This window comes from Dendropsophus ebraccatus, chromosome 11 (genome assembly GCF_027789765.1).
Source record: "Dendropsophus ebraccatus isolate aDenEbr1 chromosome 11, aDenEbr1.pat, whole genome shotgun sequence".
NCBI classification, from domain to species: Eukaryota; Metazoa; Chordata; class Amphibia; order Anura; family Hylidae; genus Dendropsophus; species Dendropsophus ebraccatus.
This window is the reverse complement of record NC_091464.1, coordinates 56,544,774-56,569,700: the sequence shown is the minus strand read 5'-3', so window position 1 is coordinate 56,569,700 and position 24,927 is coordinate 56,544,774. Positions and strand designations below refer to the sequence as shown.

At 42.8% G+C, this 24,927-nt stretch overlaps 1 protein-coding gene across 6 annotated transcripts in view; it reads right to left on the bottom strand.

Annotated features, from left to right (window-relative positions):
• LOC138767219 (nectin-3-like protein) overlaps positions 1-23,005 on the bottom strand; it is a 63,418-nt gene extending 40,413 nt beyond the window's left edge. For 4 of the 6 annotated variants that reach the window (XM_069944583.1, XM_069944584.1, XM_069944587.1 and 1 more), the window contains exon 1: positions 3,267-3,355. In XM_069944583.1, coding sequence (XP_069800684.1) covers positions 3,267-3,318 — 52 coding nt within the window. In that variant the 5' untranslated portion in view covers positions 3,319-3,355. Of the gene's footprint in view, positions 1-3,266; positions 3,356-14,353; positions 14,379-22,937 lie in introns of those variants that run through there. The other 2 variants (XM_069944589.1, XM_069944588.1) reach the window with 2 other exon arrangements.
• Between the last annotated feature and the right edge of the window lie 1,922 nt (positions 23,006-24,927).

Sequence of the window (24,927 nt, the reverse complement as noted above, 5' to 3'; positions counted from 1 at the left end):
CCATATAGTAATAATGTCCTCCTGTACTCCCCCTTATAGTAATAATGTCCTCCTGTACTCCCCTTATATAGTAATAATGTCCCCCTGTACAGCCCCATATAGTAATAATGTCCCCCTGTACTCCCCCATATAGTAATAATGTCCCCCTGTACTCCCCCATATAGTAATAATGTCCCCCTGTACTCCACCATATAGTAATAATGTCCTCCTGTACTCCCCCAATATAGTAATAATGTCCTCCTGTACCCCCCCATATAGTAATAATGTCGCCCTGTACCCCCCATATAGTAATAATGTCCTCCTGTACTCCCCCCATATAGTAATAATGTCCTCCTGTACTCCCCTTATATAGTAATAATGTCCTCCTGTACTCCCCCCATATAGTAATAATGTCCCCCTGTACTCCCCCCATATAGTAATAATGTCCCCCTGTACTCCCCCATATAGTAATAATGTCCTCCTGTACTCCCCCTTATATAGTAATAATGTCCTCCTGTACTCCCCCCATATAATAATAATGTCCCCCTGTACTCCCCCATATAGTGATAATGTCCTCCTGTACTCCCCCATATAGTAATAATGTCCTCCTGTACTCCCCCCATATAGTAATAATGTCCCCCTGTACTCCCCCATATAGTAATAATGTCCCCCTGTACTCCCCCATATAGTAATAATGTCCTCCTGTACTCCCCCCATATAGTAATAATGTCCTCCTGTACTCCCCCATATAGTTATAATGTCCCCCTGTACTCCCCCATATAGTAATAATGTCCTCCTGTACTCCCCCCATATATTAATAATGTCCTCTTGTACTCCCCCCATATAGTAATAATGTCCCCCTGTACTCCCCCATATAGTAATAATGTCCTCCTGTACTCCCCCATATAGTAATAATGTCCCCCTGTACTCCCCCATATAGTAATAATGTCCTCCTGTACTCCCCCCATATAGTAATAATGTCCTCCTGTACTCCCCCATATAGTAATAATGTCCCCCTGTACTCCCCCATATAGTAATAATGTCCTCCTGTACTCCCCCCATATAGTAATAATGTCCCCTGTACTCCTCCATATAGTAATAATGTCCCCCTGTACTCCTCCATATAGTAATAATGTCCTCCTGTACTCCCCCCATATAGTAATAATGTCCTCCTGTACTCCCCCCATATAGTAATAATGTCCCCCTGTACTCCCCCATATAGTAATAATGTCGTCCTGTACTCCCCCCATATAGTAATAATGTCCTCCTGTACTCCCCCTTATATAGTAATAATGTCCTCCTGTACTCCCCCCCCATATAGTAATAATGTCCTCCTGTACTCCCCCCATATAGTAATAATGTCCTCATGTACGTCCCCCCTATATGTCCCCATACTCCCCCCTCCCCCTTGGATGCCCCCAGCATAACTCTCCACCACCACCTCCCTCCCTTCCTTGGATGCCCCTAGTATAACTCCTCCTCCCCCTTGTATGTATATTAAACCCCCCCCCCCCAATAGGGACCCCTTGCATTAACCCCTCGGTCCAACTAATGTGCAAAGTCCAAGTTAAAAAAAAAAATCCCACTCACCTGTCCTCCGTTCCAACGCTGCTCGGCCTAATCCTCCTGTAGTCTGAGGCTTGCAGGTCTTCTCCTACAGGCGGTGCATGATGAAATGACGTCATCACGCACGGCCCGCAGGAGAGGACGTGCGCCGTTCTTCTGTACAGGAGCAGGGAGTCCCTGCTTCTGTACGCACATTACGTAGTAAGCTATGAAATGTACGTACAGGAGCAGGGATTTCCCTCCTCCTATCCCGTACATAGTACGCATTGCCACTTACTTTTCAAAGTTTTGAGCGGCTGAGCGGGTGGCCGGCGGCTGTGTGCAGTGATTCCCTTTCAGCTTCGTGGCCATGCGCCGTGCAGCTAAAAGGAACACTGGCTGAGACGGGGCCCCCATTACATCCAAGGGAAGATTCTGCCGCGTGACATGATCTGGAGGTGAGGGGGGAGATCCGGGAGGAGGAGGGGGCGCCGCCGGGGGGTCCATTGTACCGCCCTCAGGGAAGGGCGGGGGTGGATCATGATATCTAATGTGAGCACAGCCTATGCATACAGTTACATATGACCACAGGGTTGATGTGTGTGAGGAGACTATTGGGATGTTTGTTACATATAGGGGGCTAAGTGCATCTTGTTACACTTTTATTTCTCTTGCTTGGATGCTTTGCTGGTCTTTTGTTTTTTTGTTATTAGAGTCAGCTTTTTACTACCTCTGTAATCATGTTTACTGTATTGGGGTATATGCACACTGAGCAATTCTCAAGGAATTGAAGCAGAAAGTTTTCAGGCAGAATTCAAGCAGAATTTAAGCCCCCCATTGACTTCTATAGGATTCCTCTAGTAGATCTCCAGCAGAAAATTCTGCTCGGAAATTCTGCAATGTGGACAACAGAGCAGAAAACCCATTGAACACAATGGGACTTTGCTCTGTACATATTTTACGGGAGGAATTTCAAGCTAAAATTCCTCTTCAATTCCTCACCTAATTCCTCGTCTTTTCCTCAGTGTGCACATACACTTGGGATAAACAATGCAAACAACGTCCGGTATTTAAACACTGTGTGCACTGGGTGGCTGTCATTCTATCGACTTTTATGCACTCCATTGACATCAATTAAAATGCGGCAATAACGGATGTTATTTTAAAAAGAAAAAGAGTCCACTTAATGTGACACAGCTGACACGCAAAGAGGGATGCCCTGAATCAAGCCCAGAAGAGTCCAGCCTGGCCCAAAGTGGTTCTGAGTAGAAACTGGCATTAAAATAGGCAGACAGGCACTTATCAGGAAAAAGTGCCCACCTGCCCACTTTGATGCCAGCTTTTACACCCAGAACCACCTTGGGGCTGGCTGGACTCGGGCATCCCTCTCTATGTGTTAAAGACATACAAATAGACAGTGCTCCATGGTGTAGAATCTCAGGCACTGTAAATCACCAAAAACAAAAGAAAATTTCTGCAAATGGCCCAAACATTATTTTTTTTAAGTAACTAACTTCAGCATTGTGATCTCAGAGGAGAAATCTCTATGTCATGTAGTGTGGATCATGAATACAGCTCCATATGGCTGCGTTCTATTTTTTAGAATGCATAAGGAGTTAAACAGCGTCAGACGTTCAGCTCTGCTACACAGAGGACACAAAGGACACAGCAGCATACTGCAGAGAACATGTTCACACACAATACATAAAAGAAGAGACAACTACAGGATTATTATAACTTACCCTGACTGTATACGGCACGAAGTATAAAGCATATGAAGAGCAGCACAGACATCGCTAGGATCCCAGCGTCTACTGATCTGTAGTTGTAGTTTCAGTAAAGGGGGCGTGGATCTTTTTTTTTAACCATGTGCACTACAGATTTTACTGTGGATCTGCTATAGGCTATGTTCACACAACGTTTAAAATTTTTAAAACGTTTAAAATTACGTCATTCCGCAGTTTGGGCGCCCGTCAGTGCAGGGAAAGCTGTTGGTAAATTATTTTATGTTATGCATTTACACGAAGCAATAATTCACCCAATCAATCATTTAACGATTTTAAAGCAAAGATTTGTTTTTTGTAACGATCAGCGTTTAGGCGAATAAAATTGTTAGAAAAATTGTTATTGCGATCATTTTTAAGATCGCTTAAGCCCATTCTTTACATAAGGTGAATCTTTGAAAGACTGTTTACACTAAGTGATCTGCGAATTTTTAAGAACATGTTGAAAGATCAAAATGAACTATTTCTCGCTCGTTGCTTGTTCGTTTCCTGTGTTTACATGGAACGATTATCGCTCATATGCGATCGTTATTGCGAAAATTTCGAGCGATAATCGCTCCGTGTAAATGAACCATTAGGTGGACTAATTGGCCTTTGGATGTGTCTTTAATTGAAAAGTCCATTGAAATTAATAGAAAAAACAGTGAAAGAACGGTAAAAAAAGGACAACTGTCTGTGAAGAACTTAAAAATGATGTTGGCTGTTAGCAAAAGACATATGAAAATAATTGACATTATTTTTACTCTGTGTGCATTGGACGTCCGTCATTCCATTGACTTCAATGCATTGCCCAAATATGGAAAAAAGAGTGTGGGTTGGGGGGGTTGGCTTTTTATTATAATTTTTTTATATACAGTGGTACCTTGGTTTAAGAGTAACTTGGTTTAAGATAGAGTGTTTTGGTTTAAGAGCTCAAAGTTTTTCAAAATTGTGACCTGGTTTAAGAGCATTGCTTTGGTTTAAGAGCTCCCTGTACTGGGTGGAAGGGCAAGTTGGGGAGGGCATTTACTGCATAGTGGGGTCTGCAGCACTGTACTCTGACCCAGGAAGTCTCTCTCACCTTCCAAATCATAGCAGATCCACTTCAGGCAGGGGCTTACATCGGGGACAGGCCTGTGGAGGTAATCTCTCCATAGCTGTAACCGCTCTCTCCCTGGACAGAGAGTGCTGCATGTATGTGCTCACATATGTCCTACTCATTCCTTCATGCTCCCTGCAGTCTCTGTCAGTCCTGATCGGTCCATGCTGCACACACACCCCTTCCCCATTGCTGTCATGTGACCAAACAGACCTCTGACAGCAGCCCTGCTTCTCTATTCTAGCCTGTTGTACTACACTACTGCATTATGGGATCTGCAGCTCCATCCTGTATCTACAACTGTGTTGCTGTGTTATCAGGGTTACGCAGTTACTATACATTATACACCACATGCTGATGGCTATACTGTACAGTAACTTATAATATCACATATTCAGCTGCTTATAAATGTTTGTTTCATTTGCTTTACCTGTTATGCAGAATATAAAATCATTATTTTTGGGGTGTGGAACCAATTGTTTGCATTTCAGTGATTTCTTATCGAAAAATTTGCTTTGGTTTAAGAGTGGATATGAATTTCAATGGTCCCGGAACGAATTATGCTTGTAATCCAAGGCACCACTGTACTTCACATTTTACATTAAGTAATCAGGTTAACTAATTATTTAGGCTTGTGCAGATGCACAGATGCCTAATATGTGTAAGCAAAATTTTTATGGCGTTTTCTGGACCTTTTTGCTTGAATTTTTCTTTATTTAAAAAAAAAAAAAAAAAAAAAAAAACATTGTATCCAGATGTTAGCTGGAAGTCAAAATGGAAATGTATTTTTAAAGTGGAACTATCAGCAGGTTAGACGAGTCTAACCTGCTGACATCTCCCTATTGCGCAGGCAGGGGCGGTCTTGGCATTTCTGGGGCCCCAAGCGAAGTTATGTCTGGGCCCCCCCCCCCCCTCAACACGCGCTCCACAACAATAGACCGCTGTGTGCTGCCCCCAGTAGTATATACCCCTTGTGCACTACTGCCAGTAATATATACTCCTCGTGTGCTGCCCCCCAATAGTGTATACCCCTTGTGTCCTGCCCCCCAGTAGTATATACCCCTTGTGTGCTTCCCCCAGTAGTATATAGACCCCTGTGTGTTCCCCCAGTTATATATAGCCCCCCGTGTGCTCCCCCAGAAGTATATAGACCCCCTGTGTGCTGCCCCCAGTCGTATATACCCACTGTGTGCTGCCCACAGTTGTATATACCCCCTGTGTGCTCCCCCACTAGTATATAGCCCCCCTGTGTGCTCCCTCAGGGGTATTTAGCCCCCCTGTGTGCTCCCCCACTTGGATATAGACCTCCTCTGTGCTCCCCCACTTGGATATAGACCCCTGTGTGCTCCTCCAGTTGTATATAAACCCTCTGTGTGGTTCCCTCAGCAGTATATAGACCCCCTGTGTGCCCCACCAGTATAATATAGACCCCTTGTGTGCTGCCCCAGTAGTATATAGACCACTGTGTGCTCCTCCAGCAGTATATAGACCCCTTGTGTGCTGCCCCCAGTTATATATAGACCCCCTGTGTTTTCCCCCAGTTATAAATAGCCCCCCGTGTGCTCCCCCAGAAGTATATAGACCTCCTGTGTGCTGCCCCAGTTGTATATAGACCCCCTGTGTGCTGCCCCCAGTCGTATATACCCACTGTGTGCTGCCCCCAGTTGTATATACCCCCTGTGTGCTCCCCCACTAGTATATAGCCCACTGTGTGCTCCCTCAGGGGTATTTAGCCCCCCTGTGTGCTCCCTCACTTGGATATAGACCTCCTGTGTGCTCCCCCACTTGGATATAGACCCCTGTGTGCTCCTCCAGTTGTATATAAACCCTCTGTGTGGTTGCCCAGCAGTATATAGACCCCTTGTGTGCCCCACCAGTATTATATAGACCCCTTGTGTGCTGCCCCAGTAGTATACAGACTCCTGTGTGCTCCCCCAGTTATATTTAGACCCCCAGTGTGCTGCCCCCAGCAGTATATAGACCACCTGTGTGCCTCACCAGTAGTATATAGACCCCCTGTATGTTCCCCCAGTAGTATATAGACCCCCTGTGTGCCCCACCAGTATTATATAGACCCCTTGTGTGCTGCCCCAGTAGTATACAGACCCCTGTGTGCTCTCCCAGCAGTATATAGACCTCCTGTGTGCCTCACCAGTAGTATATAGACCCCCTGTATGTTCCCCCAGTAGTATATAGACCCCCTGTGTGCCCCACCAGTAGTATATAGACCCCTGTGTGCTCCACCAGTAGTATACAGACCCCCTGTGGGCTCCCCCAGTAGTATATAGCCCCCCGTGTGCTCCTTCACTTGGATATAGACCTCCTGTGTGCTCTCCAAGTTGTAAATAGATCCCATTCTGCTGTCCCAAGGAGTATATAGACCCCCTGTGTGCTGCCCCCAGTAGCATATAGACCCCTCTATGAAGCCCCAGTAGTCTATAGCCCCCCTGTGTGCTCCACCTGTTATATAGCCCCCCCGTGTGCTCCCCCCATTTATATAGACCCCCGATGTGCGCTCCCCCAGTTAATCAGACCCCTGTGTGCTCCCCTTTCCATATAGTATATAACACAATAAAACAAACACTTATACTCACCTGGGTCCGGGCGTCTCCTCTTCTCTTCACTCTTGTGGCCGCAGGAAGGGTTTTCCCTGCGGTCACAAGAGGCCGCGCTCCCCTTGTCCTTGCACTGATGCTCCAGTGATGTCACTGGAGAACCGACACCACAAGGACAGAGCGGCCACTTGTGATCGCAGGGAAAACACTTTCTGCGGCCACAAGAGTGACTGACAGGAAGGGAGCCAATGTCTCCCGCCCTGTCAGTGCTGCTGCATGTAGCTATGAGCGCTCATTACAAGTGCTCATAGTTACAGTTCAGATGGCAGCAGCGAGCGGGGCAGCGGCCCTGTCCAGCCGTCTTGAGCACAAGAGCGGGGCGTGGGGGCCCCCTTGGATGTTGGGGGCCCCAAGCTTGGGGTGCTTGGTGCCAAAACCCGCCACTGTGCGCAGGAGGTGCAGAGAATGAAGGTATGGACAGGGGTGGATCAAATGTCCGCAATGAGGGCGGGGCAGTGCTCCCAACGGTCTTACCGGACTAAGAAGTAAACGACTAAGTGCACGGGAACAGCATTAATGATGAAGGTAAGAGACATATCTTCCTCCTCTGCGCCTCCTGCTAATTTGTCTAACCTCCTGATAGTTCCCCTTTAAACACTGGTCCTACAATACTTTTATTATTTGGCATTTTTTCCCGACTTGCGGTGCATTTTTTTGGCTCAGGGACAGTTTTGTTGTTTTCTTTTTTTTAAAAAGTGCCATGCTCTGGTTGCATTTTTTTACCCAGTTTGTAGCATTCTCTTCCATCTACCTCCACTTTTTTCCTACTTAAAATAGACAAAAAATAGGCAAGTGTAAATATGCCAATCCAGAGTAGCCAGGTGATATTAGCTAGGGCAGGTGATGTACCTCTTCAGCTTTTGTCACAGGGCCTGAGTGGTATGTGCCTTTCCTGAGTCCCAGAAACATGCCCATTAAAGTTGTGTAGGTGCAGAGGAACCACAGAGACCAAAATAGACTTAGAGTAGTATTACACGGGCCGATGGGGGCCCGATAATACCTGTAAACGAGCGCCGATCTGCTAGATCGGCACTCGTTTACTGGGCTTATTACACGGCTCGATAATCTTTTAACAAGGGCTGCAGGGACATTGTTACCGATGTTCTTGCAGCCCTTGCTTAAACTATATACATTACCTATCCACTCTCCAGGGCTGCTCCTGCAGTCCACTTCTCCCCGGGTCCTGCGCGCTCTAGCTTCAGAGTGGCCTGTCAGCTGACAGGTCGCTCTGAAGCTACAGAGCGCGGGACCCAGGGAGAAGACTGCAGGAGCAGCCCTGGAGAGTGGATAGGTAATGTATATCGTCAGTCGCTGGCTGCGCACCGCTATTACATTTAGCGATGCACGGTCGGCACCCAAAAAATATAGGTCAGAACCTATATCAACGATCAGCCGATGATCGTTGTCATCGGCTAATCGTTGTATTTATTACATGGAGCAATAATTGGACGAATCGGCCCGATTCAGCCGATTATTGTTCCATGTAATAGTACCCTTATACAGGCAAAATGTTTACTGTAAAACTTCTTTAAGGCATGGTACATGGTAAATCACAGTTCCTTCACTAAATTACAAAAAGTACAAAAATACGACGACTTGAGTTTTGCTGGCTGAGATCCCCTTTTTGGATACTTTGGGCACTTGAAATACTTGGAATCACTGCCTTACACAGGTAGGCTATGTTCACACTATGTATGTGTGCGGCTGTATTTTTTATGCGGCTGTAAATGTGCGGATGAAACTACGGCCGTGGGAAAAAATGCCGCTAAAAACATACCGTCATTTACTTGGAAATCTGGTTCAACTAAAAATAACAAATAAAATCTTAAGAAAGTGATGCAAACACCTCTGGAATGCATCTGGGAAAGCAGGGAAACAGTTTACATGAATTGCTATTACCGGGGTTTGCGATCCTCTGCAGTATGCCGATGCCTCTCATGGTTAATATATTGAATTAATAAAACACATTTTCGTTGTTCATTGTTCAATAATTAAATTTAAACGATTCCATCATTTTGCAATTAAATATACTGTTAAAATAAATATATATATATATATATATATATATATATATATATATATATATATAAAAATAAATGTATATTTATATATATATTTATTTTTTGACAGTATATTTAATTGCACAATGATGGATTCGTTTAAATTAAATTATTGAACAACGAAACTGATTTTATTTCAACGAAAATGTGTTTTATTAATTAAATATTAATTAGTACAGGAAGCTCCAGTAAGCCGTTAATTCATATTGCCGGCAAAAGAGCTTTCTGTACTAATCATCACTTTACTTTAATTAAAACATCAAATGTTTCTTCTAATTATGTTATCACAATAGCATTATTAGAAGAAACATTTAGAATTATATGTGCGCTCAGCTGATTGGCTGATCGGCTGAGCGCACATATAAAGAGCCGGTCCGCAGTACAGTGACTTCATTGTGCTGCGGACCAGCGAAGAGACAACATCGGGGTGAGTATAGAGCTCTCCCCACCCCCTCCCCAGCACTGCACCCCCTCCCCAGCACTGCGTTTTTTTTTGTTTTTTTTAATAAATAAATATTTTAAAAAAAACGCATAGGGTCCCCCCTATTTTTATAACCAGCCAGGTTAAAAACCAAACGACAGCAGCCTGGTAACACCAGGGTGGGAAGAGCCATTGTTTTAGGCCCTCCCCAGCCTAAATCTTACCAGCCTGCTGCCGCCCAGTCCAGGAGCGCCAATTTTGACGCTCCGGGACCTTTGGCACCCGGCTCTTCCCAGTACCCCTGGTGGCATTGGGTACTGGGGTAATAATAGGGGGTTAGTGTTAGCCATTTTATACCGGCTAACACTAGGCCCCAACTTAGTAATGGATTCCGTCTATTAGACGGCTTCCACTACTAAGTCTATAAAGTAAAGAAATAAAGACAAGACACAAGTTAAAAAAAAATTTTTATTCAAATAAAAACACCCCCACACCCCTCATTGACCATTTTATTAAAAAAAAACAACAAACAACCGCTGGTCATCGACGTAGTCCACGGAATCCGACGTAATCCCCAGGATACCGATATCTGAAAAACAAAAAGGGAGAAGCACACAAAAAAGACACAAACAGGAGCACAACACCCATCATTGTGAGCGGTGTTGTGCTCCTTACAGTATGCAGCATCTTTACAGATCGCTGCTTACAGTCTGGCCCCCAAGGGGTTAAGGGAGGATGTATTGCATCCCCCTTAACCCCTTGGGGGCCAGACTGATGTCAGAATGCACCCATCCCAGCAAGGAAGGGGTTAAGTGACCCCCCTTCCTTGCTGGGATGGGTGCAGTGCTGGGGAGGGGGTGGGGAGAGCTGTATACTCACCCCGATGTTGTCTCTTCGCTGGTCAATGAAGTCACTGTGCTGCGGACCCGCTAATTATATGTGCGCTCAGCCGATCAGCCAATCAGCTGAGCGCACATATAATTCTAAATGTTTCTTCTAATAATGCTATTGTGATAACATAATTAGAAGAAACATTTGATGTTTTCATTAAAGTAAAGTGATGATTAGTAGAGAATCCTCTATTGCCGGCAATATGAATTAACGGCTTATGGAGCTTCCTGTACTAATTAATATTTAATTAATAAAACACATTTTCGTTGAAATAAAATCAGTTTCGTTGTTCAATAATTTAATTCTAATGAATCCATCATTGTGCAATTAAATATACTGTCAAAAAATAAATATATAAATATACATTTATTTATATATATTTATTTTAACAGTATATGTAATTGCACAATGATGGATTCGTTAGAATTAAATTATTGAACAACGAAAGGGACTTTATTACAAAGAAAATGTGTTTTATTAATTTAATATATTAACTATTAGAGGCATCGGCATTCGGCATCATTGCCGGCTATTTTTGAAGTACTCCGTACGGACCGCCTGTCAATCCACGGCCGCATTTCCAGCCGCAAACAATGGTCTTGTTCATTTTTTACGGGTCCGTTTACGATAGGGCCGTAGATTCATACATAGTGTGCACTGTGCAGCCGTATATCCTATACTTTCCAGCGTACGCATGAACCACCAAAAATACCGCCGCACAATTACAGCCGCAAATACAGCCGCACAGTTACATAGTCTGAACCTAGCCGTATACTGTATGAGAATACTTTTGGGAAGTTTCAATAAAGTCTTAGGTTACTTTAGGTGAAGACTTGACTTGGCAGACAGTGGACTACTTGCAGGGATGCTTTGGGCTTTCAGCTGTAAGGGCTCTAACCACGTTTTATCAGTGGTGATAAACTTGAACAATACCTGTATCCATGGTTATGATGATCCACCTGTTGCTGGTCAAGAGCACTGAGTGACATGAAATTCAGGAAAGCAGGGCCCATCTCGTGGGTAGCTAGTCATCGGGATGACCCCTAAGAAAACCTACGACATTTGCAGCAGAGTTCTCAGCTTTACTTGCACTTTCCTGAATGTCGGCTGTTTGGCTTCTTTCTTAGTTGTAAAGTTGCTCATGAGAAGAAGTAAACAATAGCCTGTGAACATTTCCTCCCCTTCTCCAGAAGCCTCACTGCCGGTGTTACCCAGAATGGCTAGCAGTGGAACTCTTTTCAAGAAAATACTCTGGAACAGCATAGAACCCCACAGATGGGTCCTGGCCTCTCTGACTTAACCAGGATACTACTCACTATCTGCTCTACCACAAAATATATATCACTCAGAGAGGTATGTGATTGGGGAAAGTGTATCAGGAGACATCAAAGCTAACCTCTGGTAGGCTACAGGGATAAAGGAGGGTCTACTGGGAGGTACCCAGGTCTGGGATTGGTTCACAGTCAGCCAGTGACATGACACAGAAAAAGAACATGTGATAAGTCACATACACAGTTAACCTTCCTTCCTTTAGTTGTGCCATACAGTACATAGAAGTGGTGGGAGGAAGATTTGTCCGCCACCGTGGGCAATTTGCAGTTCCTTTACACGGCATGGCAAATTGAGGGGCGCGGGCTGCATAAACAATCCTTGTATCATTCTTACAGCCCAGGAAACTGACAGCAGAGATATGTATATATCCAAGCTGTTAGTTTCCACATCACAAGCAGTCAATACCTACCACGTTGATCATGTGGCTTCTCCAGTCTTCCAGACATTGGCTGTATATTCAGGCCCCACCTCCTCAGTCTGTCAATCATTCTGGAGGAGGCTGTGGCCGGAGAACCAGATGCTGGATGACAAACAGCATGGTAAGTATACACTGCTTGTAATCTGGAAACTTACAGCACAGATATATACATATCTGTGCTGTCAGTTTCCCTTTATTTCTATCGGTTGCACAAACCCCTGTTTACACAGGAAAATTGTAGTGTACATGAGCAGGTGTGCCACTGCAAAGTATCTGTAAGTGGTCAGTCAGCACTGGGGTATTAATAGTAATTGTTCTGTTACTCCCCTGTGTGAGTAGGCCTGCACTACTCACTTTTGGCCACATTCGCCAGAGGGCACTTCTATGTTGAAAACTAGCAATGGGGATTTTTTATTGTGTATTTTTTGTTGCTCATTGGTGCAAAAATATGACTGCCAGCCACTTTCTTTCTGACCAGGCCTACCAGAAGCCTATTCTAGAACATTCCCCCCAATGAAACGTCAAGTTGCCTCACAGTTCCTCCACCAATTGTCCGCCAATAGTCTCAGCTTCAGCCCTTATATATAGTAGTGTAGCAATTATTCTAGTTATTTCTTGTAGTGTGTATCCAGACAGTATTTCAAGGGAGAGTTAATGTAGGGCCGTAATTAATTTTAGCTGTAACAATAATGAACATGCACATTTACCACCGGCTTTTGCCAAAAAATGCTGTTTTTTTTTCACCTGTTCACACGTTTTATTTTCACTTAAAATTACAGCCGTAGTTTGGTATTATTTGACTGTGTCAGTGAAGGATTCAATGTAACCGATGCAGCCCAGTATAGAAGATGGCCCCCTGTGCAGTCCCATATAAACCTGTACAGCCCCTTTTAGAAATTGGTCCCGTGTGCTGCTGCTCCCTATAGAAGATGCCCCCCTGTACTGCTGCTGCCCCTAAAGTAGATGACCCCCTGTGATGCTACCCTCTACAGTAGATGGCCCTCCTGTGTTGCTTCCCCCTATAGAAAATGGTCATCTGTGCTGCTGCCCGTTCCATTATGCTGCCACCTTGTGTTCAGTTTTTGAAAACACAAGTGTAAATTTTTCTCTCAAAGTAATTGAGTGGGAGAATAATAATGCATGTACCTGATATTTTGCCTAGGTTTAAATTTTCTAACAGATACTGGGTATAATGACAGATATAGCAATCAAGGCCTAAAGAGCAAGCAAAAGCCAGTAGGAATTGCCCCATGACCCATGGGTCAGGCAGCATGAAGGTGATAACAGGTTCCCTTCACCATGGTAATGCTTGGTTCTCTGGTGCGAATACGTTTCCCATATACAGAGGAACTGGAGAAATGGCAGCAGCTAATATAATATAGCAAAGATTATAATGTTCCAACTTATGGTCCTCCAGCTGTAGCAAAAAAACTCCAATTATGCCATGGTAGCCTGTATTATGCTGGGAATTGTAGAGTTTTTCAACAGCTGGAGAGCCACAGGTTTGCCAACACTACTCTACTGGATGTCTGAGACCTTCCTTACTACAGGGATTTTCTGTCACCTAGAGTCCCCATAATTTAGATTCAGTGGCCATTGTTCCTGCCCCATTTCCCCGTTTGTAAATGGAATGAAGGATGAAATTACTGTCAACCATAAGAACTTAAAGGAGTTTTTTCACCAACAACATTCATTATCTGTTTACTGGGACCCCACTGATCATAAGAAATAAAGTCCTGTGTCCCCCTTTGAGACTGAGTAGTGGTCAGCATGTGCACTGCTGCTTTATTCAACATTATGGGTTACAATATGGGTTAATGTTAAAATAAAGGATTTACAGAAATACGGATTCACTACATATGCCCAATCCATAATTTTTTTTCGGATTGTACGGCAGGATAGCGGGAGGAATCTACGGACTACTGAACATGTGCATAAGGCCTTATGCTACATAGACAATGTCTTAATCATCTGGACTGACTATGAACAAGAATATACAAAATATTATGGGAGATTAATACATTTTATCTTACCAGAAACCTGATCTTGAACTATTTATATAGAAAAATCAACTTTCAAAACCCTATAAAAATTCCAAAGAACACAATAAAGATTTCTTTCTACCAAAAACTGATTGTTCCGACTACATCCCTCAGATGAGACAGCTTTCAGACAAACACATGAAGTATCCATTGTCTACAGCCAAACCATGAAATATATTCATACTTACAGAATAAGATGAACATTTACTCCATCTGAAAAGACAAAAGTGAATCAGGGCCATGAGGATCCATCTCCTATATGAAGTTAAAGGGACTCCGCTACTTTCAAGCCATCCTTCTCGAAACTCTAAACTAAAGGCATCTGCAAATAGGATAAAGAATGCTGATTCCAAATCTGTAATTTGTAGCTTTCTTCTCCTTTGTATGCAACCACTGTAAGCCTACACACTGGGCATATAGCTGCATAGAGAGGACTACTTAGCTCAGGAATATAATAGAGAGGACTACTTAGCCTCCTTCATTTGTGGCTTATAACACAGAAATGCAAGAACATAGAATGATAAAAATTGCAGATCAGCGTTGTATAATGTACTGATAACTTAATTTTAGTGGGTGTTTTGGAGGTAAAAGAGTCCCTTTAAAGAAGATAACAAATGTGCACCCTAGTAGTGACTTACAGTCCATAGCTAGAAGTACTAAAAACTATTGAAAGAAAATGAAATCGTGTCTTACCCAGCTATGATAGTCCATGTAATGGTTGGACCAGGCAAGAGAGGGTGGATCCCATGGATCACCAAGGAGTGCTAATGCACCTTCTCCAAGAAGCAGAGTCTAAGGAACCCCAATTTTTACAAGAGCCAGCTGCATGGAGAAATTGGCTTTTCTGCAGGAAACTCACTGGTCTACTCCCCGTTACCCTCAGAGAAGGTCCCTGGTGACCACCGACTGATGGTAGTGAAGAAGTACAGGAGCCTGGAACTAGATGCTCTTCTTCTGCAGTTAAACATAAAAATAAGAGAAGGTGCAGTTCAGACTGGAGCTGAGAATTAGAAATGGAACAAGATCCAAATGACTAGAAGGACACTAGAAAGCGAGGAAGTGGCAGATAGCCAGGGAGATGTGGTTTGCTAAGTGACACACACCAACAACTGAGCACAGAGGTGTGGAGGTTGCGGCTATATATACCCTCAGGTGAACAGCCTGGAATTCTCCAGAACCTTTGGGCTGAGCTGGCCCAAGTACAGGTGAACTGGTGCTAGAGGGGGCCCAATCCTCCAGAAGGCTAGTTCAGAACAGGAGAAGCTGCAAGAAGAAGCATACTAAGAAAAAAGAAGGTGACCAAAGGACAAAGCAACCTGCAGCAGGTAGGGGATAATGGACACGACTGCCTGCCATTACAGTCTGTATATAATACCCACAGACCATGCCCTTTTCTGTTACAGACATTTTCTAAATCTGAACAACATTTATGATGATCAGAAGTTCATTGACCTCTGGTACACAAAATGCAACCTATTGATATATTATATAGAGCTGCTAAACCTGTCCTCATATCAGGTCCACAGACAGGTTACAGATCCCCAACAAACCGCAGGATCATAAGATTCCTGTGCTATATCTAATGCAGTCTACCTGATTCTGAGACCTTAAAGTGACTGTACCACCAGGCCCAGGCTGAAGCACTGGAGGCAGGCTGACCTACCCTTAGTGGGAAGAAACCCCAGCCCCCCTCCATAACGTAACTCTATTAGAATCAATGGAACCCTATCATAGAGGGGCGGGGGTTTCCGCCCACTAAGGGAGGGTCGGCCCGCCTCCAGTGCTTTAGCCTGGGCCTGGTGATACAGTCACTTTAATGTACTGTTGGGGGACACTTTGTTAGAGAAATAGAACAGAAGCTTAAAGCTTATGCTCTTGGATTTTTTAAATTTGTTTCCTGAGTGCAAAATGAAGCAACTTTCTAACTTTTCTTGATCAGAAATTCTCTGCCATTTAGCTGCTAAGGAGAAAGATCAGTCTGTCAGGTAGACCTTCTGCTGTCTTCATATTAGAAATGGTGGCAAGGGGGAATAAGATACACACCGGGGGTGGGGGGTAATCCTTGGAGTACACCTCACATAGACTGGAATGTACAGTAGATAGAGAGAAGTATATATGCAAGGCAGCCTGTACATGAACTATGTTTATAGGAAAAGAAGAGCTCACAGATCTAACTGTAGAGGCTTTTTCCATGTTCAGAGACAGTAATGTCATATGGAGTATATCTTCAAGATAGCCATATTGTTTCTTACTGACAGGAATAAAACTTGATGAGAAAACAGCTGAGTTCATTTAGAAAATCAGTACAAAAGGCCAGGAGACAACCTAAATGCCATGGCAAGATTAAAGGAGGGGTACCTGGGCCACGTGCCCTGGAACCTCCACCACTTGGAAGAAAGAGGGAATCTCCAGGGTCAGGCCAATGGGTAGGTAGTTGCCGAGAGTACCACTATTTATCCAGCATGAAGGTTGCAGCTGCTGGAAGTCACTCATACTTGGAAATCTAAGGCAATTACTCCAGGGCAAGTAAATGCTATCAACTGTGAACGTGTCATTGACAAACTTGCAGCTGTGAGAGAGCAAGAAAGCATTGGCTTCATTTCCCATCACTTACTTTTGTATGTTGCTTTAAACCTTTGGATTATAAGTGACCAGGAGTCGCTCAGGACTTCTGTGCAATGCCCCCAGTGCAGACGAATATAATAAAGTACCTGCACCGTAGTGAAAAAGTTAGTCCTTACTGCTCGTGTGTTCATCCAGTGCTACGTGCTGCTACATCATACATAAAAACAAAGGGTAGTGCAAGCACTCTGCTCACCAAGTGCTTTGTGCTGCTGATACGTGCTAGACTGCTCGATCTAAAAAAAAAGAGTAGTATGTGTGTTCCTCCAGTGCTACGTGCTGCTACGTCATACATAAATACACAGGGTGGTACAAGCAGGCTGCTGTGCTACTATAAGGCACTCTGTTTACCAAGTGCTACGTGCTACATAATACAGCCGACCAGCTGTACCTAAAAAATATTCATACACCCTTTTATAACCAGTTAATTCACCTGTATAACATTGACTTGTGACTTTATTACCTGCGATTTTGGGGTGTTAGATGCTTCCCCTGCTGTCCCAGTTGCATTCCAGTGGTGTTGACATCATTTCCTGAGGTGTCATTGTGGACTCAGTGAAATTTCCAGTAGTCGAATAGATGTTTTTCAATAAACGAATACTTCCTATACACTTTAATGGGATCGAATATTTGATTGAATAGTCGAATATCGGGGAGATATTCGAACGAATATCGAATATTGGAATATTTCACTATTCACTCTTCACTAGTCATTGGCACCTTGTAAATATTGTCTTACCATGCTGTCATTGTGGTGGAATATGTTTTGACGGATATAGTGTTTATCACTGATGTCACATGAGGCAGATCAGTTGCTTCAGTCATCAGTTTAGGAAAAGTCAACTCATAGGACCTCTCCCATACCACATAGGAGTCAAAATAACATTTACAACCACAGGGACACACCAATGTTTGGCAGAATATGTCACGATCATTTATGAAGAGTCACATAACGTTATGAAAATTATCAAGAATTATAAATACTAGGAAAAATAAAAAAATAAATAACATTAGACCAAAGAAACATCCACCCAGGGTACTGAACAGTGATAGAGCCAGCAGTAATATACAGTATGCTCCGCCCCCCCCCCCCCCTCATACTTTTTCATGTCATGCAAAATCTATCAAACTCGAAAACCCAGTTGTCTCTGTAAAGACCCAGAATGTAATCATCCAGACCAACATGGTGGATAGGAGAACCATCATAACAAGGTCTTGAGACATTTCATTTCCTGATGTTCTCTGTAAAAACAAACAAAAAAAAACACAAATTGATTTAGCCAGGGAATCGTTTACAATAAAAGTAAAAGAGGATTTGGGAAATAACATTTAACCAGAAAAATTTGGAAAAGAACAAGTCAGACATGAGTTCCGAAATGTTAAATCTGCATAATTATGCCTGGCACGGGAAACTGCTGCCCACAACACTTCTATTCCTCCAAAACCTTTCACCATCTCAGGCCTCTAATTCCCAGCCATAAGCTAGCTGGCATTATACTAAAAGTAAGATTAGAAATATAACCTCTGGATGAAACTGCTCTCTAAACAGACAAAGGAGACAAATGATTGTCTAAATATCCAAATGTTTAGTCTACTCACAAAAAAAAAAAGTGTTAAACAATTCTTAATAATTTTCAGCACAACATAAATACTGTATCTCCAAGAGTACACTCCACTATCCTCTAGTCCTGGCCTAGCAGCCTCATTGCTTATATGAAATGATGGAAACTTGGACCAGACCTTAGTGTGGTGGTGTAACCCCCGGTGTGATGTTATATCGGAGGATTGGCCGGTCACTAGCTAGGTGCTTAGGTGTGACTCCACGCCGGAGGTGGTTGGCCGAGATACAGCCGGACCTTGGACCTCGAAGGAGTGGCCATGAGTCCATTTAGAAGCCACATTGTCACCTCCAACCCTCATAACCAAAAACCTACAAACAGCTTCAGATGCACAGAGCTGAGAGTCAAGAAACCTACTATGTCTCAGCAACCTCATCCATCCTGCCTACTTGCTCAGTCTTAGACTGCCTAAGTCCCTATTCAGAACTCAAAACAGCAACATGAAGCATTAAAGGGGTTTTCTTGGACTTTCTTGCTGATGGCCTATCCTCGGGATAGAACATCAATATCTGATTAGTGAACACCTGGCACCCCCATACCCCCATCAATCAGAGTCACTTTCTTCCCGATTCGGTGGCACCTGTGTGATCATGTGACCAGGAAGCAGCTGTGTTGTCAGTGTAAGATGTCTCATTTTGCTAAAATAAACCCTTTAAAGGCGTAGTCTCATCTCAACTAACATAGTTGTACTTGTAGGACTCATCAATTTAAATACAGTAATTTTTAAAATACATTAATTATTCAAACGTATCTACTTTTCCTGATATGCTTTATACAGCAGCCAGACCACTGCTTTCAGAGCAGAGTGATAGTCCATAACCTGGACAATAACCTGTCAACAGTGGGAGGGAGAGATCCACATATCAGGAGAAGACACATTTTCTAAATGAATGTATTTCCAAAAATATTTAAATTGATAACCTACAATTAAAACTATATAAGAGGAAATGTGAATATTCCTTAAAGGCTGAAAAAAGCACCTGTATCATTTTGTATAACACAACAATAGAAATAGGATTCCTGCTATTTGATGTCTCACCAGGGCTCTCAATTCCTTTCAACATCTGTCACAATGCAATAACTGCTCATAAATCTAAACCACCAATTCTGAGAAGTAAGGAAACACTGGATAAAAGTCCTTAAATGGCAAAGCTAAAGCGGATTCACTGGTATATAAAAAAAAAAAAAAACATTGGCACAAAGTAAAAGCCACTTACTACAAAACTCAGTGTAACCCTCCCAAGTCTTCTTGAAAAAAGAATTAACAATGCTCTGTATGAGCACAAAAGTCCGGGTCAAATTTCAGGGGAACTACAGGTAGAGGTTAAAAAAAAATGAAACTTCTGCAGAAGCATAACGCATTACTTACATATCTGTCCCAGTTTTGAAACTACCAAAAATCTGTTTTGGGGGGGGGTTTGTTCTGTATTGTGTTTCTGTACTTCCTGGTTGAGCAGTTCCCAGAATGCAGTACTGGATCCAGAATGCAATGGTTTCCCTCAGCTGTTCATCACAGTCCACAGTCCTTGCTGCACTTGCTTCTGGCTGGTCAGAGATGGTGAATCACTCAGGGGATTGGGGGATCCAGCCAAGCCTCCTGTGACATCACACCCTGCCCCCTGTCTGCATCATCAGCCTGTGGCTAGCAAACACACACAATGTGAGACAGAGGCATGTAATTTTTGTCTTCTAAGGTGGGAAAGCAGTGGGAGCAGGAGACAATGTGAATTGGCACAAAGGCCATTTTTCTTCACTTCCTGGATTTCTATCAGCTACCAGTGTGGCAGAACCGCACATATATGGTAATATTTTATATAGACACATCTATATGACTTTTAATGTACTTTAAATAGAAAACAAATTTTCCTTATGTGGAGATCCCCTTTAACACAATGTTCCTCCTTACCGTCTAAGAGCCATAGCGCTTTTATTTTTCCACCTACAGGGCTTGTTGGGGTGTAATTTTTTGCGCCATGATCTCTAGTTTTTATTAATATCATATTGGTGTAACAGAAAATGTTTGATCACTTTTTATAAATTTTTTCTGATATATAATTTAAAAAAATCTGCAATTTTTTTTTCTTTTTTTTCCCCACCGTTCGGTAACAATAATGTAATATCTTAATAGATCGGACAATTCTGCATGCTTACCCCCGCCCATCGGTACATGCAATCGGGATCACTCAGTGACAGATGCTTGTTCGATCGTTATAGATTGCGGCATTTAAGGGGTTAATAAGACGTAGCTGCGGGATCGCTCGGCTCCCGGGACTGCTCTCACTGCAACGGTCCCACACACATCAAACCCTTTAGTGTCCGGAACGTGCATATACGTTCCTGCTGCACTTGGTATGTGCAGCAGGAACATATATCTACGTACTGCTGACGTGAAGGGGTTATTGGGCTCTAGAATTATTCTTGATCCGTGTTCTGGGTGCTAGAGCCAAAATCTCTTCATCAATATTTAAAATAATAAATCAACTTTAAAAATAAATAAAAAACTTTTCCCATACAGATAGTACTGAGACTGCTAGGAAAACATTAAACAGAACTATATTGTTTGTAATACCACTAAAAACCAAGGATGCAGGCCACTGCTCAGCACACCAGTCTACATCCCAATATGAACCAAACCAGTTTCAAAATAAGTTATACTTATATACCCTGATTCCCTGAAACTGCCATTCTCGTACCTTCCAGTCCCCACTCATCACCAGTCCTTCCTGGTTCCTGTGATGAGCCGAGTCAGCAGGAACTTCCCACTCAGCCAAACAATGGCTGAGGCAGGACACATGCTGTGGTTGAGCCAACAGTTCCTTGAGAGACCACTGGACCAGAAAGCGTCAGTGATGAGCAGTGACACATCGGATGTGTGGATCAGAGTAGGTAAGTATAAATATTTTTTTTATTTTTAAAATGTCCCAAGCAGGGAGGCAAATCACTACATAGGGAGGCTACACAGGGAGGCAAATGACTACATAAGCCTACTGAATAGATTTGAATAACTTATATTATATAAACCAAGCAAAATCTCTTTAAAGGTCATGTATCATAGTGGTGATAAAGGGTATGGAACCTTTGAGAAAGATTTTTTTCCTTCTTTCTACTTAAAGGAACATGGAAACATTTTTAAAAATGTTGCTTAGTTGCTCATCAAAGGTCACTACAGCTTGCAATGGGTGTTCTAGAATTATACACAATCTACTGTATATAATTCTCCCCTGCACCTTTTGTGTGTTCTCCTCGTTATTTACAGCCCGTATGAACTGTCCTCTATGTATGCTCTCCCTTCTATCCACACTCATATAGCTGTTGCTATCTAACACTGAATAGAGCAGATAGTCTACCTGATGGATTTATAGCTGAGTAGCAGCTAAATTTTAAGAAATTTGTAGACTATTTGAAGACTATGTTAGAAAGTTGCTTAATTTTGCATGTCGGAAGCAGAATAATGAAAATGAATAAGCATTTGCAATGTTGAACGTAACAAAGGCTTTACTTAAATTTATGAGTTATATGCATGGTGATTCTGATGGAAAATGGCTTAGTTGCAACAATTATGTTGGTAGTCCTGATGAACTTTGGTTACACTCTTTTGATTATTTATCCAATGGCTTCCATTATACACATGTAGTGTCCTAATATGGATGGTCCACTAAGTTTTGTATCAGGTGTTTTATGTCCCAGGTAAATGTAACTCTGTAAGGTGTCACACTTTGGGATGATAGCTGCCTTTAGCACTGTCACCACTTGTTGTCTCACTTTGTGCTATCCCTTCAAGTACCAGTGCCTGTGTGCCCATGGTGGGTAACATCACTCAGCATCCTGGGCCATGGCACACAGTTGCTGGCTCTTTCTTCAAGAACTACTTCTTTTCTTTATCTGCTTCTGTTCCAGCACGTTCTCTCTTTTTCTTGACCTTGTAGCCACTGAGGAGGAAGGTATGTGTCTTACCTTCCTCCTTGTGCCAATCCTGCGCTGTTAGTCAGCGTGATTAGCTGTCACTAATAAGCCTCCAAGGGCCCATTTTGGGCCAGATATTGCTTCTACTAGGCTGAAGATGTCCACCTGTCTATACAAACTCTCAGAGATGGGTCCCATCAGGACAGAGGTATCACTCAGCCCCAAGACAATTTAAATACACTGTACACTGACCGTACTCTGGCCTAGCTGCTTCGAATCAGCCTGTCACCTCCAGACCCATATCTTTGACGTTACCTCTAGACCAACAGCTTTGGCCTGGTACTCCATCATTGGCCTGTGGACAAAGCTGTGCCAAACAGTTACGTAGTTCAATGACAGATCCAATCCATTTCATACTCCCCCCTTTCATTTGTGTTTTACTCTGGCTCCATGTCTTGTAGCCTACTCAGTCAAAATCCAGTTTTTATCAGAAGACATCTTTGTGACAGCTTAAGATTTTGGTGTAGTAACAAAGACACAACTCAGAGGATATTCAATATTCAAGACATTTAACAGAAAGGAAGTCTGATTCCAAGAGGTTACTCACATCTGACTCATATAAACTCACCTCATCTAGCATTGTCCTGTTTTTTCCAGATTTCTCCGAAACCATCATGCAAGTAAGCTAGTAAGCTAGCTCCTCATCTCTTCTTCAGCTTAATAGGCCACCTGGAGGAGGAGGAGGAGGATGAGCTCATGTCTAACATTTTACACACATGGAGACCCTATTCCACATGACAGGGGAATACATAGAAATGACATCAATTACTTAGAAATTACATAACAAAACTGAAAATCTGCCTCCATCTCCAGTTAGAACTCTCAGATTGCCCTCACACTAGCAGTTGTATTTAAAAAAAAAAAAAAAAATCAAAATTGGCACATGAAATGACATACCCACATGGCGTCTTTGGTCTTTGAAAACAGCTGGCAGTTTTTTGGGCAATGTTTGTGGCTTTTTTAGCCCCCCCCCCCCCCCCCCAAAAAAAAAAACTGCCCTGCATATAATAATTACAGTGTACCTTAAAAAAAAAAAATATATATATATATATATATATATATATATATATAATGCAAAAAATGAAGATGTAGACGGCACTGTGTGGCAATAGCTCAGGTGGGTGCACAGCTTCCACGAAGTCAGACCCGGACTCCGCTTGATCCAAAAATGGTAGAGATAAGGCGGCACTCCAAGGTATAGTGAATAAGACAGTGAATTTATTCACCCATCATGTATTGCACATGATGGGTGAATTAATTCACTGTCTTATTCACTATACCTTGGAGTGCCGCCTTATCTCTACCATTTATATAATTTTAATCAGTCGAGGTCTGAGTTTTCAGACTTTGGCAGATCAGTAGAACAAATGGGGAAGAATGTGGGGGCTAAGCACTTCCCCTATAAAGGCTTTCACCTGCCCTGACATCCCCCCTTTGGAGTCTCTGTATTGTGCTTTGTGCATTGTGATCCTATCTTTCCTGCCTGTGTGCCCGTGATTCCTTCCCATAATTTCTGCCTGTGGTTCCTGCCCCTGGTTTCTGCCTGTGGTTCCTGGTTCCTGTCCATGAGTCCTGCCTGGGCTTCCTGCTGTGTCCCTGCCAGCTATAATATACACCAAGATGTGTACAGCGTACGAGAAATACCTTGTGTAGCAGTTCCTCTGTGTTAGCTCTCCGTAGTCACAAGAACATATACACACACGAGTGCTGGCTTAGCAAGTAAACTTTAACTGTTTATTTCGGTTACTCGTACAGGACAAGGTAGTAAGGTGCTCACAGGCTGATACGTGCTCTCCTCTCAGTCCAAACCATCCAACCTCAAGGCGGACGTTTCGGAGGACAAGCTCCTCCTTCTTCATGCGCATGAAGAAGGAGGAGCTTGTCCTCTGAAACGTCTGCCGTGAGGTTGGAATGGCAGCAGGCCATAGCAATCTATCACAGATTACAATGATCTTTGCTGTGTATATACACAGCATTGATCTCTATGAGAGATCAGTGCTGTCTATACACAAGTCCCCCAGGGGGGCTTCTAGTTTATGTAAAAAAAAAAAAGTAAAAATGTGTTTTAATTAATAAAAAATCCCCTCCCCTAATAAAAGTCCAAATCACCCCCCTTTTCCCATTTTATAAATATAAATTAATAAATAAACAAATAAATAAACATGTTTGGTATCGCCGCGTGCGTAATCACCCAAACTATTAATTAATCCCATTCCTGATCTCGCACGGTAAACAGCGTCAGCGCCAAATAATTCCAAAGTGCAAAATTGCGCATTTTTGGTCGCATCAAATCCAGAAAAAATGTAATAAAAAGCGTTCAAAAAGTCATATATGCTCAATCAAGGTACCGATAGAAAGAGCACATCATGGCGCAAAAATGACACCTGACACAGCCCCATAGACCAAAGGATAAAAGCGCTATAAGCCTGGGAATAGAGCGATTTTAAGAAACATATATTTGTTAACAATGGTTTGAATTTTTTACAGGCCATCACATAATATAAAAGTTATACATGTTATATATCATTGTAATCGTAACAACTTGAGGAACATGCATA